Genomic DNA, 16,013 nt, shown 5'->3' with positions numbered 1-16,013 from the left:
GGACCTCACTCTCATCGAGGGGTTTAAGATGATAAACTGATAGTCTCGACAGGGAGAAGGTATTTTCTCTGGCGGTGACAGGGGGGATTGGAAGGAGCCGGCCATTCTGAACATGGGGGTGCTGAAAGGTGAGAGGAAATCTGGAACTCTTTCTCCCACCCCAAAAAAAAATACCGGCAAGACTTAGCAGGGAACAACTGGAATGGAGTTGAGGTGTAGATCAGTTGTGATTGGCCTGAACAGCAGAGAGGAGGGCCTGAACGGTCTCCAGCTCTGTTTCCTCAGGGATACGGTCAATGGAGTTATGGCCAGTTTACAAATGGTTGCAGCGAGAGGCAATTTAAGAGCGAACCTCTTGTGCACAGGAGGAGTGTCGGACCATTGCACGCTTCCGCCCATGGAGTGGCTGAGGCAGAGTTTGTTCCATTTTCACGAGGGCGCTGGCTCGATATTTGAATTCGGGGAAGATACAGAGATATTTGTGGGGAGGGGGGGAAGAGGGCAGGGATGGCGAGGGCTTGGGCTCAGTGCCACCTAGGCCACTCTCTCCACCGCAATGGAAACACTGGCTTCCTCCTCAGGTGCGAGTGTCCCTGCTTCTCTCAGACCCCGATTAAAAACTCCCACTGTTAAAGCTTCCATCACCAGTCAGATAAGACTGTAGGCAGCAATTCAACTGCAATAGGCCTCACCATGGAGAATTGGTCTGAGTCTCAGCGAACAGGCTGGTTATATACAGGAAGAGTTTGAAGTGCATGCACAACACTGCTCCAAAATTTGCCACAACACTACATGCGAGTGCTCAATGGCAGCCATTTTGTACCCAGCAGGGTCCCACGCCGTGTCGGACTGATCAGACACCAGAATGGCTGCCTCTTACCAGCCCTTCAACATGGAGTCCCGAGACACTTAGTCAGGTTATAAACTTTCTGCAAACAAATCTCTCCCAATACATCCTACACAACCTCTGTCACACTGGGGGAGAGGTGACAGTAATCAACCTCATTACAGCCTTGATTCAAACATGGACAAAAGCGCTGAATGCCGGAGGTGAGGTGGGGGGTGGGAAAAGAGAGACTACCCTTGGCATCAAGGCAGCATTTGATCAAGTATGGCATCAAGGAGCCCTAGCTAAATTGGAGTCAATGGGAATCTGGGGAAAACTCTCCGCTGGTTGGAGTTACAGCTGGCTCAAAGGAAGATGGTTGTGGTGGTTGGAGGTCAATTATCTCAGCTCCAGGACATCACTGCAGGAGTTCCTCAGGGTAGTGTCCCAGGCCCAACCATCTTCACCTGCTTCATCGGTGACCTACCTTCCATCATAAGGTCAGAAGTGGGGATGTTTGCGGATGACTGCACAATGTTCTGCACCCTTCACTACTCCGCAGATAATGAAGCAGTCCATGTCCAAATGCAGTAAGACCTGGACAATATCCTGGTTTGGGCTGACAAGCTGCAAGTTACATTTGTACCACACATGTGCCAGACAATGACCATCTCCTACAAGAGAGGATCTAACCACTGCCCCTTGACAGTCAATGGCATTATCATCGCTGAATTCCCCACTATCAACATCTGGACGCTACCAAATAGCCAGAAACTGAATTAGCCATCATTTGGCGACAAGAGCAGATCAGAGGCTTGGAATCTGTTACTAGTAACTCACCTCCTGGCTCCCCGTGGAATGGAATACTGTCCACTTGCCTGGATGAATGCAGCTCAAACATTCAAAGCTCAATGCCATCCAGGACAAAGCTGGATTGGTGCCCCTTCCACATTCAATCCCTCCACCACCATCGCACAGTACGTCCACCACCAACGTCTGTACAATCTACAAAATGCACTGCAGGAACTCACCAAGGCTCTTTCGGCAGCACCTTCCAAACCTACAGCCATGACCAGATAGAAGGACGAGGGCAGCAGATACCTGGGAACCCCACCATATGGGGACTGCCTTCCAGGTCACTCACCACCCGGACTTGGAATTACATCGCCGTTCCTTCACTGTCCTAGAATTCCCTCCCTAACAGCACTGTGGGTGTGCCTACACCACATGGACTGCAGCAGTTCAAGAAGGCAACTCATTACCACCTTCTCAATGAATGGGCAACAAATGTTGCCCTAGCCAACGACGCCCACATCCCATGAAACAATAAAGGTGGGGAGGACAACTCAGTGCTGAGTTGAAGCAGTTCCACATATCTGGGGAAATTTTAATGAAAATTTGAGGCTAATTATAAAGTGGAAGTTGATTGCCGGTGCCAGAGGGCCTGGCATGAGAGAGTACAACCATTACAGGACAGCAAGATCAGACCACACAGCTGGTAGAGGATCCGAGGAGATGATAGATAGAGAGAATCACACATTGTGGGTTTAATATCAGTGTTTTTGAAGCTGAACCAAATCTCCGAGTGACCAGAAGTCGCGCATGGCACACAGATTCAGGCCCAAGGCCTTCAGTGAATACCAGCGCAACACTGTGATTCGGGTATACAATCCCAGATTTCCATAGGCAGCCTGAATGAGCTTGGTAGATCCCCAGGAGGTCGAAGGGTCAGATATAGGGGAGCAGCCACGCTTCGTCCTCTGACCCCCTGACCCAAGGCAGGTCGATATCCCAGCTAGGCCGCACTCGAAGCCTGGGTGTCGCCGCTGCCCGAAGCTCCCTTGAACGCCACCTCTTCCCTGTAGCCCTTCAGCAGCTGATTGATCAGAGTCTTCTCATTGGCTCCTGGGCGCTTGGCAATGAGGGGTGGCAAAGGATTACGCCTGAACTCAATGACGGCCATTCTGGCCCTGTCCCTCTCACGGGTCGGAATCTGTAGCATCCGAACATAACTCCCTCGGTCCTCCTGGAATCGGGGAGCCAGTACCTTGAAGAGCTTTGGGACGAGATCTTTCTCCTAACGGGAAAATAGAGAGAGGTTAATATTCCCAGGAATAGTCCACTCGACAAACCCTCTCCCCATACACGCTAATCTTTTATGTGGGACTTTGTCAAAAGCCTTCTGAAAATCCAAATACACCATATCCACTGGCTCCCCTTCATCAGTTCTAATACTTACATCCTCAAAGAATTCTAGTAGATTTGTCAAACATGATTTCCTCATCACAAATCTATGCTGACTCTGTCCATTCTGCCATTATTTTCTAAGTGCTCTGTTATAAAATCTTTGATAATGGATTCTAGAATTGTCCCCACTACTGACATCAGGCTTACTGATCTATAATTCCCTGCTTTCTCTCTACCTCCCTTTTTAAATCATGGAGTTACATTAGCCACCCTCCAATCTGCAGGAACTGTTCCGCAATCTATAGAATCCTGGAAGATGACCACCAATGCATCGACTATTTCTAGAGCCACCTCCTTCAGTACCCTGGGATGTAAATTATCAGGCGCTGGGGATTTATCAGCTTTCAATCCCAGCAATTTTCCCAACACCATTTCTCTACTATATGGATCACCTTCTCATTAAACCCTGCGTTCCCCAACATTTCTGGTATCTTATTTGAGTCCTCATTTGTGAAAACAAAACCAAAGTATGTATTTAGTTGCTCAGCCATTTCTTTACCCCCAATAATATTCTCCTGTTTCTGACTTCAAGGAACCTACATTTGTCTTCAACAATCTTTTACTCTTCACGTACCGATAAAAACTTTTCCTTTCCGTTTTTATGTTCCCTGCAAGCTTACTTTCGTACTCTATTTTCCCCTTCTTAATCACCCGTTGGAACTTCTTTGCTGAATTCTAAATAGCTCCCAATCCTCAGACTTGTTGTTTTTCGTGCCAATTGATATGCTACTTCCTTGGATCGAATACTAACCCTAATTTCCCTTGTAAACCATGGATTGACCACCGCTCTGTTTTACTTTTGTGCCAGACAGGAACAAACAATTGTTGCAGTTTTTCCATGCACTCTTTGAATGTTTGCCATTGCCTGTCCACTGTTACCCCTTTAAGTAACATTCCCCAATCGATCACAGCTAACTCATGCCTCATTTTATCGTAATTTCCTTTGTTAAGATTCAGGGCCCTAGTCTCAGAATCAACTACTTCACTCTCCAATTTGACAAAAAATTATTATGGTCGCTCATTGCCAAGGGATCGTACACAACTAGATTGCCAATGATTCCGTTCTCATTGCACAGTACCCAATCTAGGATGGCCTGTTCTCTACTTGGCTCCTCAACATATTGATCCAGAAAACCATCCCGTATACATGTCAGGAATTCCTCCTCGATGGTATTGTGGTAATTTGATTTCTCCAATCTATATACTGATTAAAATCACCCATAATTACTGTCGTTGCTTTATCACGTTTCTTTAATTTCCTGTTTTAATAATAATAATCTTTATTGTCACAAGTAGGCTTGCATTAACACTGCAATGAAGTTACTGTGAAAAGCCCCTGGTCGCCACATTCCGCCGTTGTTCAAGTACACAAGAGGGAGAATTCAGAATGGCCAAATTACCTAACAGCACGTCTTTCGGGACCTGTGGGAGTAAACCCTCGCAGACACGGGGAGAACGTGCAGACTCTGCACAGACAGTGACCCTAGCCATGAATCAAACCCGGGACCCTGGCGCTGTGAAGCAACAGTGCTAACCACAGTGTTACCGTTAATGCCATTCTGATAGATTATTGATTTATTCATGATTTTAGGTGCCAGTTGAATGCATAGCTAGAGTGAAATTATTAAAAGTATCTTGACTGTGAGAATACAGTCATTGTTTCAGAATATGAATCAACTATTGAACTCTAGTTTCTGGACTGTGGAAATACATACATTGTCTCAGTGAATGTTTCAGATAATGAATTGACTATTGTATTTCAGTGTATTCAGCAATATGAATGCATCAGCTAATTAGTTACAGCAAGGTCTATGGCCAGCAGTGGCGTGAGAAATCTATTTTCATGAGACTTTGCACATAGACACTGAGCTAACTTTGATGGATATCAGTCAATCTTAAGTATTGGCAAATGTTTGATTAATAAATCATCCTCTAAATAACAGACATCCATTTGAACAAATCAGGATGTCTCAGCTGAGAATTAGAAACCAATGAGGGTAAATGAGGGATTAGACCATAGATAAGGATTCCCTTAAAATTAAGACCTCGTGGTTGAGGTCTTGTTCATGAATTTCTGTCTTACGAATTCTTGAATCATCTATCCATTTGTCAGAGATTTCTTTATGCTTTTATGTTTAATGCTTTTTTTTGCCATGTATTTGATCCGTTTATGTATTGTTCGATATTTGTTTCCAAGTTTTGATTCAGTTCTTATGCAAGTGTTTTAAAGTGAATAATTAGCAGTAAAGTTGTATTTTCGACACCCCCAATCAACTTGGCAATCGACTCTTATTAGAAGAAGGAAAAACAAGAGTCCTAACACATTGCCAACAATATCACTGCAGTCCGGGAGTCTATATATGATAGCCACTAACGTTTTTTGTCCCTTGCTGCTTCTCAGCTCTACCCATACAGATTTCGCATTGTCAGAGCTAAGATCCTCCCTCACTCTTGTGTTAATTTCCTCCTTAAGCAGCAATGCACTCCCACCACCTTTTCCTTTTGTCTGTCTTCCTAAATACTGAGTACCCCTGGACATTCAGTTCCCATCCCTGATCATCCTGGAGCCATGCCTCCGTAATCCGGACTACATCATATCCGTTCACGTCTATTTGTGCATTTGTTCATCCACTTTATTGCGAATGCTCCATGCGTTAAGACACAAAGTTTTGAAGCTTGTCTTTACACATTACTAGTCCTCCTCCCAATATTTTTCACTGTGGCCATGTTTGAATCTAGCTTTTGGTTTATCTGCCTGTCACTTTTCGTATTCTCCTTTCTCTCTTTTGTTTTTGTCCTTATTCCTCCTCCTGACTCCTTGCATAGGTTCCCATGCCCCTGCCATGTTAATTTAAACCCTCCCCAACCACTCCAGCAAATGTTCCGCCCAGGACATCAGTAGCGGTCTTGCCCAGGTGTAACCCGTCCAGTTTGTACTGGTCCCACCTCCCCCCAGAACTGCTCCCAATGCCCCAGGAATTTGAAACCCTCCCCCTCACACGAAAGTTCATAAGACATAGGAACAGAATTAGGCCATTCGGCCTATCAAGTCTGCTCTGCCATTCTATCATGGCTGATATGTTCCTCATCTGCTACCTACAATGTTACAGGCCAACAGCTGGATTGCAAAATCAGCCAGAGCATCTCCTCCCAAGAGCACATGACCGAGGAACGGGAGTAGGTAATTTAGCCTCCCGAGCCCATCACCCTCAATGTGATCATGGCAGATCCCATCCTGGCCTCAGCTCCACCGTCCTGCCCGTTCTCCATGACCCTTCAATTCATTACCAATTAAAAATTTGTCCAACTCCTTCTTAAATTCACTCCCTGTCCCAGCATTCACCACACTCTGGGGTAGCGAATTCACAACCCTTTGCTAGAAGTAATTTTTCCTCAAAACTGTTTTAAATTTGCTACCTCTTATTCTAAGATACCTCTTATTCTACCTCTCGTTTTAGAATGCCCCACAAGAGGAAGCATCAGCTCCACGTCTACTTTATCCATACCTTGAAAATCTCAATTAGATCTCCCCTCATTCTTCTAAACTCTAGAGAGTATCGGCCTAAACTGTTCAATCTCTCCTCATACGACAAACCCCTCATCTCTGGAATCAATCTAGTGAACATCTTCTGAACTGCCTCCAACGCCACTACATCTTTCCTCAAATAAGAGGACAAAAACTGTGCACAAGACTCCAGATGCGGACTCCCCAATGCCTTGTACAGTGGCAACAACACTTCCTTAGCTTTATACTCAATTCCTTTTGCTATAAATGCCAACATTCCATTTGCTTTCCTTATTATTGCTGCACCTGCATGCTCGTTTTCTGTGACTCATGCCCAAGGACACCCAGATCCCTCTGCATCAGAGCACCCCAAAGTCTCTCCCCATTTAGATAACAAGTTGCCTTTCCACTTTCCTGACCAAAATGCATGACCTCACACTTATCCAAATTAAACACCATCTGCCACATTTTGGCCCACCCTCCTAACCTATCTATATCCATATGTGAGGTTCTCATTCCTCATTGCAACTTACTGTCCCACCTATTTTCGTGTCATCTGCAAATTTGCCGATAGATCCTTCTATTCCTATATCCAAGTTGTTAATATAATATATAATATAATATATCCCTGTATCCAAGTTGTAAACAGCTGGAGTCTAAGGACCGAACTCTGTGGACCCCACTAGTTACATCTTGCTATCCCAGTCCATCACACGAACCGCCCAGTCCATCACACAAATCTGCCTCCCATCCATTAACTCCATCTACACCTCCCGCTGTCTGGGGAAATGAAGAATGAGATGAAATGAAAATTGCTTGTCACAAGTAGGCTCCAAATGAAGTTATTGTGAAAAGCCCCGAGTCGCCACATTCCGGCGCCTGTTCGGGGAGGCTGGTACGGGAATTGAACCGTGCTGCTGGCCTGCTTGGGTCTGCTTTAAAAGCCAGCAATTTAGCCCAGTGTGCTAAACCAGCCCCTAGCAGGCAGCATAATCAAAGACCCCTCCCACCCAGCTTACTCACTCTTCCAACTTCTTCCATCAGGCAGGAGATACAAAAGTCTGAGAACACGCGCAAACAGATTCGGAAACAGCTTCTTTCCTGCTCTTACTAGACTCCAAAACTAACCTCTTATGGACTGACCTGATTAACACTACACCCCTGTATGCTTCATCCGATGCCAGTGTTTATGTAGTTACATTGTGTACCTTGTGTTGCCCTATTATGTATTTTCTTTTCATGTACTTAATGATCTATTGAGCAGCTCGCAGAAAAATACTTTTCACTGTACCTCGGTACACGTGACAATAAACAAACAAACAAAAGACCCATTTATCCCGACTCTCTGTCTCCTGTCCGTCAGCCAGTCTTCTATGCAAGCTAATAAATTACCCCTAATCCCATGTGATCCCACCTTGTGAATTAACCTTCTCTACGACATCTTATCAAATGCCTTCCGGAAGTCCAGATATACTACATCTACAGGATCCCCATTATCCACTTTGCTTGTGACATCTTCAAAGAACTCTAGCAAATTAGTCAAACGTGATTTGCCCTTCATAAGACCAAGCTGACTCTGATGGATAGCGTTTGGCTTTCCAAATGTCCTGATATTACATCCTTGATAATTGATTCATTCTAACAATTTTCCAACAACAGATGTTATACTAACTGGTCTGTAATTTCCCACATTCTGCCTCTCACCCTTTTTGAATAATTAGCATTTTTCCAATCCACTGGAATCTTTCCCGTGTCCAGGGAATTTTGGAATATTATAATCAATTGATCCACAATCTCTGCTGCCACTTCCTTTAACACCCTAGGATGTAGGCCATCAGACCCTGGGGACTTGTCTGCCCTCAATCCCAAGAGCTTGTTGAGTATCATTTCCTTATTGATGCTGATTGTTCCAAGTTCCACCCTTTCTATTACCTGTGAATTACCCGTTCCTATAGGAATGGTGCTCGTGTCCTCGAGGCAAAGTATTGATTTAGCATCTTTGCCATCTCTGTGTTCCCCACTATTAACTCACCAGTTTCATCTTCTAAGGGGCCAACACTCACCTCAGCAACTCTCTTCCTTTTATGTACCTGTAGAAGCTTTTGCTATCCTTTTGATATTCTGTGCTAGTTTTTTTTTGTAATTTATCTTAGTTTTTTAAATCACTTTTTTAGTATCCCTTTCTTTATGTTTGAACGTTTCCCAATCTTCCAGTCTGCCACTGGTCTTTGCAATATGATATAACTTAGTTTTGTCTTTATTATGTCCTTGACCTCCTTGTTTAGCCATGGATGTTTTTTTACCCCCTTCCCATCTTTCTTCGCACTGGGATATATTTTAGTTGTGAGGAATTGAGTATTTCCTTAAACAACTGCCAATGCTCATCAGCTGTCCTACCTTTTAGCCTTCCTGCCCAGTCTACACGGGCCAAATCGGTCCTCAAACCCATTTAATTTCCTTTGTTTAATTCCAGAACATTAGTGTGGGACTCACTTCCTCGTCCCCAAACTGAATCTTGAATTCTACCATACTATGGTCATTACTCCCGAGTGGATCCTTAACTATGAGGTCATGAATTAATCCCTCCTCATTGCAGAATACCAAATCGAGAATAGCCTCCTCCCTGGATGGTCCCCACCATATCTGTTCTAGATATGGCGGCACTCTCGGAAAATAGATGATCCCAGGAGCACGATTTTGAAGAGGTGCAGAGAGTTCTTCCCGGAGTCCCCTCAATAGTAATCACACAACCAACATCACTAATGAACAGCTGATCCGAGTTATGACCCCATTGATGTTTATGGAAGCTTACAGTGTGAAAACTGTCATCCCGAGCGAGACCATAAAAGCCCTCCATTGGCTGTGGAATTATTTTGCAATATCCTGAGCCCTGAAAGGCGTTCTATAATCACATGTCCACCTCAGAGAGAGAGAGAGAGTGAGAGAGAGAGACAAAGAGAGAGAGAGACAGAGCGCCGAGGGGGACAGAGCGCGCGAGGGGGACAGAGAGCGAGGGGGACAGAGAGAGAGAGGGAGACAGAGAGAGAGGGGGACAGAGAGAGAGGGGGACAGAGAGAGAGGGGGACAGAGAGAGAGGGGGACAGAGAGAGAGGGGGACAGAGAGAGAGGGGGACAGAGAGAGAGGGGGACAGAGAGAGAGGGGGACAGAGAGAGAGGGGGACAAAGAGAGAGGGGGTCAGAGAGAGGGACAGAGAGAGAGAGAGATGGACAGAGAGAGAGAGAAAGGGACAGAGAGTGAGAGACAGAGAGAGAGAGAGGGACATTCAGAGGGAGAGGGACATTCAGAGGGAGAGGGACATTCAGAGAGGGTGGGACAGAAAGAGAGGGTGGGACAGAGAGGGTGGGACAGAAAGAGAGGGTGGGACAGAGAGAGGGTGGGACAGAGAGAGGGTGGGACAGAGAGAGGGTGGGTCAGAGAGAGGGTGGGTCAGAGAGAGGGTGGGACAGAGAGAGGGTGGGACAGAGAGAGGGTGGGACAGAGAGAGGGTGGGACAGAGAGAGGGTGGGACAGAGAGAGGGTGGGACAGAGAGAGGGTGGGACAGAGAGAGGGTGGGACAGAGAGAGGGTGGGACAGAGAGAGGGTGGGGCAGAGAGAGGGTGGGGCAGAGAGAGGGTGGGACAGAGAGAGGGTGGGACAGAGAGAGGGTGGGACAGAGAGAGGGTGGGACAGAGAGAGGGTGGGACAGAGAGAGGGTGGGACAGAGAGAGGGTGGGACAGAGAGAGGGTGGGACAGAGAGAGGGTGGGACAGAGAGAGGGTGGGACAGAGAGAGGGTGGGACAGAGAGAGGGTGGGACAGAGAGAGGGTGGGACAGAGAGAGGGTGGGACAGAGAGAGGGTGGGACAGGCCGAGCGAGAGAGGCCGAGCGGGAGGGACCGAGCGGGAGGGACCGAGCGGGAGAGGCCGAGCGGGAGAGACAGAGTGGGAGAGGCCGAGCGGGAGAGACAGAGCGGGAGAGGCCGAGCGGGAGAGACCGAGCGGGAGAGGCCGAGCGGGAGAGGCAGAGCGAGAAAGGATGAGCGGGAGGGGCCGAGCGGGAGGGGCCGAGCCGGAGGGGCCGAGCCGGAGGGGCCGAGCCGGAGGGGCCAAGCGGGAGAGGCCGTGCGGGAGAGATCGAGCGGGAGAGATCGAGCGGGAGAGACCGAGCGGGAGAGGCCCAGCGGGAGAGGCCCAGCGGGAGAGGCCGAGCGGGAGAGGCCGAGCGGGAGAGGCCGAGCGGGAGAGACCGAACGGGAGCGAGACCGAGTGGGAGAGACCGAGCGGGAGAGACTGAGCGAGAGAGACCGAGCGAGAGAGACCGAGCGAGAGAGAGACAGAGTGATAGAGACAAAGGGAGAGACAGAGAGAGACACAGAGAGAGACAGAGTGCGAGAGAGATCACCCGACGGAGACACAGAGAGTGAGAGAGAGACCGACCAACAGAGAGAGAGAAATCCTCCATCTGAAACCAGTCACTACCGAGTCTTTGGATGATGTGGGGGCAGATAAGAGAACAAATATTTTCTGCCTTCAGCACATCGAATGGCAACAGGCTGATCCCCAGGGTCACAACATCACTGTATTGTGAAAGGATCCAAGAGTGAATGTGGGTCCAGGCGGGTACATTTATGGCTGCTCATTGTTGCACTGAAGAAGGCCAAGCAGCCATTGAGCACATAGCAAGTTCCAGCGGACCCCACCCTCCCCAACATCCCATGAGAGGCATACCGTCAGCCAGAAGTCGGCTATCTTCATGGCTTTCTCGTCCGTGTCACCCCGTTTCGCATAGTCCACAAGCTGAAAGGCAAGATGGGAGGTTCGTTAATTTGCAAACTTCATCTCTCGCTTTCTCCGTCTCTATCACCTTCTCCCGCCCTCTCTCACCCTTCAGTCGATAAAGGCACTCAACACATCATCCCCACTTGCGCACGGAACTTGAGCGATCCCAGAAGTCATCCCACAGCTCGACACACACTCAATTTCAAAATACTTGCCTCCTCAATGCCTTTCAGTCATAAGAGTCGCACATTCAATCAATGTGAACCTCCAACCACGACATTCCTCCCTATCTTTGTAACTTCCTCCAGCCCCAACAACGCTCCTTACCTCTGTAACCTCCTCCAGCCCTAATAACCCTCCCCTTCTCTGTAACTTCTTCCAGCCCCAACAACCCTCCCTATCTCTGTAACCTCCTCCAGCCCCAACAACACTCTCTATCTCTGTAACCTCCTCCAGCCCCGACAACCCTCCCTATCTTTGTGACCTCCTCCAGTCCCGACAACCCTCCGGATCTCTGTAACTTCCTCCAGCCCCAACAACACTCCTTATCTCTGCAACCTCATCTAGCCCCTACAACCCTATCTCCCCATCTCTGTAAACTACTCCAGTATCTACAACCCTCCCTTTCTCTGTAGCCTCCTCCAGCCCCTATAATCTTCCCTATCTCTGTAAACTACTCCAGCCCTTAGAATCTTCCCTATCTCTGTAATCTACTCCAGCCCCTACAAACTTAATTATCTGTAACCTCCTTGAGCATCTACAACCCTCCCTATGTCTATAACCTCCTCCAGCTCCTACTCTCCTATCTCTGTAACCTCCTCCAGCCCCGATAACCCTCCCTCTCTCTAACCTTCTTCAGCCCCTCCGAGGTCTCTGCTCTCCTTCAATTCCGGCCTCTCGAGCACCCCTCAACTCCCATCACTGCAACATTGTCCACCGTGCCTTCAACATCCTGTGCCCTAAGCTCTGGAATTTCCCCGCAAAACCTCTACACCTCTCTCTCTCTGTCTGTATCCTCCTTCCTTTTCTCTCTCTCTCTTCTCCTTTAAGACTCTCTTTAAAACCTCACTCAGTGACTGAGCTCTGGTCACCTGTCCCTCATATTGTCATGTATGATTTATGATGAAATTATGTTTGATAATCCTTCCTGTGAAGCTCCCAGGGATGTGTTATTACATTTGAAGTGCTTGATCAATACAAGCTGCTGTTGGCAGGGAAGGAGATCTTCTGCTGTGCCTGCACGGCAGGAAGACTGGAGATAAATCTGGGCTGGCAACAGGAGGACTATATTACCTTCTCAGCATAAGGTTTCATCTCGTCAGCCCGTGCCAGCGTGGTTTCAATCCTCTCATGGCGCACTAACGCAGTCACAAGGTTCCGTAGCATATCGAGGCGGGATTGGGGCCCAAGTCCCATCCGACGGGCAACCTTTCCATGGCTAATCCACAGAGCAGTGGTCAGACGCATCGTTCCAACAGGCTGGGGATTCTGTGGGAACGGAGGAGAGAGATCAACAATCACAGCATCATGTCACCAGGGCAGGCTAGGAGTGTCCTGATCGCAAACCCAGCTAATCAAATAATTGGACCTTATCTAAGGAAAGATTTCCTGACATTGGAGGCAGTCCAGAGAAGGTTCACTAGGTTGATCTCAGGTACGGAGGGATTTTCTTCCAAGGAGAGGTTGAGTAGGTTGGACCTGTACCCATTTAAAAGAATGAGAGGTGACTTTATTGAGACATATCAGATTCTCAGGGGCTTCAGATGGTAGATGCTATGGGGATGTTTCCTCTTGTGGGAGACTCTAGGGTCAGAGGGCATACTTCAGAGTAAGGGGTCACCCATTTCAGACAGAGATGTGGAGAAATGTCTTCTCAGAGGTTAGTGAATCTGTGGAATTCTTTACCACAAAGAGCTGTAGAGGCTGTCATTAAGTATTTCAAGGCTGAGATCGACAGATTTTCAATCAATAAGAGAATCAAGAGGTATGGGGATAAGGTAGAAAAGTGGAGTTGAGGATTATATCAGATCAACCATGATCTCATTGAATGGTAGAGCTGACTTGATGGGCTAATGACCTCCTGCTCCAACATCTTATGGCAGTGGAGGACATCCAGAGGCCTTGTTCTGCATGTGGCCCATCTCGGTTCTGAGTCCAGCCTACGAGACATTTTGTTGACTGTTGCCCACGTGCAGGTTGCCACATTCCACTGATATCTGTCTGCATAGTTGTTTTTCTCCCGGTGTGACTGAAGTGATTTGCACGTAAAGCAAAGGGCCAGTGAAGTGAGGTGCATGCTGATTGTTGACAACATTTACCGTGAGAGCTGTGTACTCCCTCAGCGTCCAATCAAAATGTGATTATTTATTTTGTTCTTACAATTTGAAGTAGCTCTATCAATACATAAATCATTTACATGAATGAAATATTTACCACGTATTAAATCTTATATTACATATGGGGGGTCATAGTTCGTACGCAAGCCCGATTTCAATCTTGCGGCTCACTGTGATGAAGGAGGGCCACTCACCAACCTAGGTTACCCATCGCTGGGACTGACAGGCATTATAATAAGTGGTAAATAAGAGGCAGTGGCCTCGTGGTATTGTCGCCGGACTAGTAATCCATGGACCCAAGCTAATCATAGAAGTTAAAGTGCAGAAGGAAGCCATTCAGCCCATTGAGTCTGCACTGGCCCTTGGATAGAGCACCCTACCCAAGCCCACACCTTCACCCTATCCCCGTAACACAGTGACCCCACCCAACCTTTTTGGACACGAAGGGCAATTTAGCATGGCCAATCCACCTAACCTGCACATCTTTGGACAGTGGAAGGAAACCAGAGCACCCGGAGGAAACCCACGCAGGCACAGGGAGAACGTGCAGACTCCGCACAGTGACCCAAGCCAGGAATCGAACCTGGACCCTTAAGCTGCGAAGCAACTTTACTAACCACTATGCTACCATACTGCCCCTACCCGAGTCCCAATCCCGCATGGCAGATAGTGAAATTTGAATTCAACAAAAAATCTAAAACATGGCCATGCAAAATATTGTTATTAGAACATATAGTGCAGAACATACAGTGCAGGAGGCCATTCGGCCCATCAAGTCTGCATCGACCCACTTAAGCCCTCATTTCCACCCTGTCCCCGTAACCCAACAACCCCACCTAGCCTTTTTGGTCACTAAAGGCAATTTATCATGGCCATCCACCGAACCTGCACACCTTTGGACAGTGGGAGGAAACTGGAGCACCCGGAGGAAACCCACACAGACACGGGGAGAACGTGCGGACTCCGCACAGACAGTGACCCAGCGGGGAATCGAACCTGGGACCCCGGCGCTGTGAAGCCACGGTGCTATCCACTTGTGCTACTGTGCTGCCCATTGTAAAAACCCATCTCATGTCCTTTAGAGACATCGTCCAAGATGTCCTAGAATTCCATCAATGCAGATGGTGGCCATTTGGCCCATCAAGTCTGCACCAAACCAGGCCCACTCCCTGTTACCATACCTGACCTGCACATCTTTCGAGCCACATAGACACAGCGAGAATGTGCAAACTCCACACAGTCACTCGAGGTCAGATTCAAAATCTGCCATGTCCTCACCCAGTCCGGTCTACATGTGACCCCAGATAGCAATGTGGGACTGTTCTTAACTGCCCCTCTAAACAAGGGGCAATTAGGGATGGGCAATAAATGCTGACCTGCCAGCCCACGTCCCCATGGAAAAAATTCCAATTTATTCAATAGATTACATGTATTTTATAAATATGGAGTTAATTTAAAAGTTGAATTAAATGGAGAGGTGAAAGTAACCCAGGTTTGTTGAAATGAGGGTGATATGAAGAGATCACAGTGACTGTTTGGGACCTTTGACAAGCAGCTGGAACTGGCCTGCGGGGGGAGCTCGGGCCCAGTGATCAGAGCCAAGCAGGGGCTAAAGTTCCCACTCCGGGCTCAATTCACCCGCCAATCCCGCCTTTATCCGAAGCTAGGATGCACACTCCTCACCTCGCTCCGAACCCGCCCTTCTCCCCCTTTCCACTTAGAAAGCGGCAACGTTAACCCCGCATGGGCGCCGCCATCTTACTTGCTAGCCCCGGTGTCCGCCCGCTCAGACCTCCGGGTGGAGAACTGCGGCTCCGGCAGAAGGGTTCCGCCCGGTTCACAGCGCCCAGCTTGGAATCAATGGTAATTGCGGCACCAGAATGTGTTCCCCACTTTACTGCCCCCCTCTCCCAATGGAAACTATTGCAGCACCTGAATGTGTTCCCCTCTATACTCTCTCTAGCGTTTAGAAAAATGAAAGGCGAGCAAATCGAGGTACAGATGATAAAAGGTATTGACGAAAGTAGACGTAGAGCGGGTGCTTCCTCTTGTGGGCCAATCGGAGGTCATAGAATTAGGTAAAGGGGTAGCAGATTTGAAAGAGAAATGAGGAGAAAACTGTTGCTTCACAGCGATACAGGGACCCAGCTTCGATTCCCGGCTTGGGTCACTGTGCAGAGTCTGTACGTTCTCCCCGTGTCTGCGTGGGTTTCCTCCGGGTGCTCCACGTTTCCTCCCACAAGTCCTAGAAAACGTGGTGTTAGATAATTTGGACATTCTGAATTCTCCCTCGGTGTACCCGAACAGGCGCCGGAGTGT

At 48.0% G+C, this 16,013-nt stretch overlaps 1 protein-coding gene across 2 annotated transcripts; it reads right to left on the bottom strand.

The window, feature by feature from the left end:
* Window positions 1–2,179: 2,179 nt before the first annotated feature.
* Window positions 2,180–15,577, bottom strand: mrpl17 (mitochondrial ribosomal protein L17). 2 transcript variants are annotated; one of them, XM_072468971.1, is made up of 4 exons: window positions 15,457–15,577; window positions 12,652–12,846; window positions 11,308–11,376; window positions 2,180–2,903 (listed from the first exon to the last, which is right to left on the bottom strand). In XM_072468971.1, exons 2-4 carry the CDS (start codon window positions 12,823–12,825, stop codon window positions 2,622–2,624), a joined length of 525 nt encoding a protein of 174 aa, XP_072325072.1. In that variant the 5' UTR covers window positions 12,826–12,846; window positions 15,457–15,577; the 3' UTR covers window positions 2,180–2,621. The 2 variants fall into 2 exon arrangements, with proteins under 2 accessions (XP_072325072.1, XP_072325071.1); XM_072468970.1 differs by having other exon boundaries at window positions 15,378–15,508.
* Between the last annotated feature and the right edge of the window lie 436 nt (window positions 15,578–16,013).

This window comes from Scyliorhinus torazame, chromosome 12, assembly GCF_047496885.1.
Source record: "Scyliorhinus torazame isolate Kashiwa2021f chromosome 12, sScyTor2.1, whole genome shotgun sequence".
NCBI classification, from domain to species: Eukaryota; Metazoa; Chordata; class Chondrichthyes; order Carcharhiniformes; family Scyliorhinidae; genus Scyliorhinus; species Scyliorhinus torazame.
The sequence above is the reverse complement of the archived record's forward strand: the minus strand, read 5'-3'. Positions and strand labels throughout refer to the sequence as shown.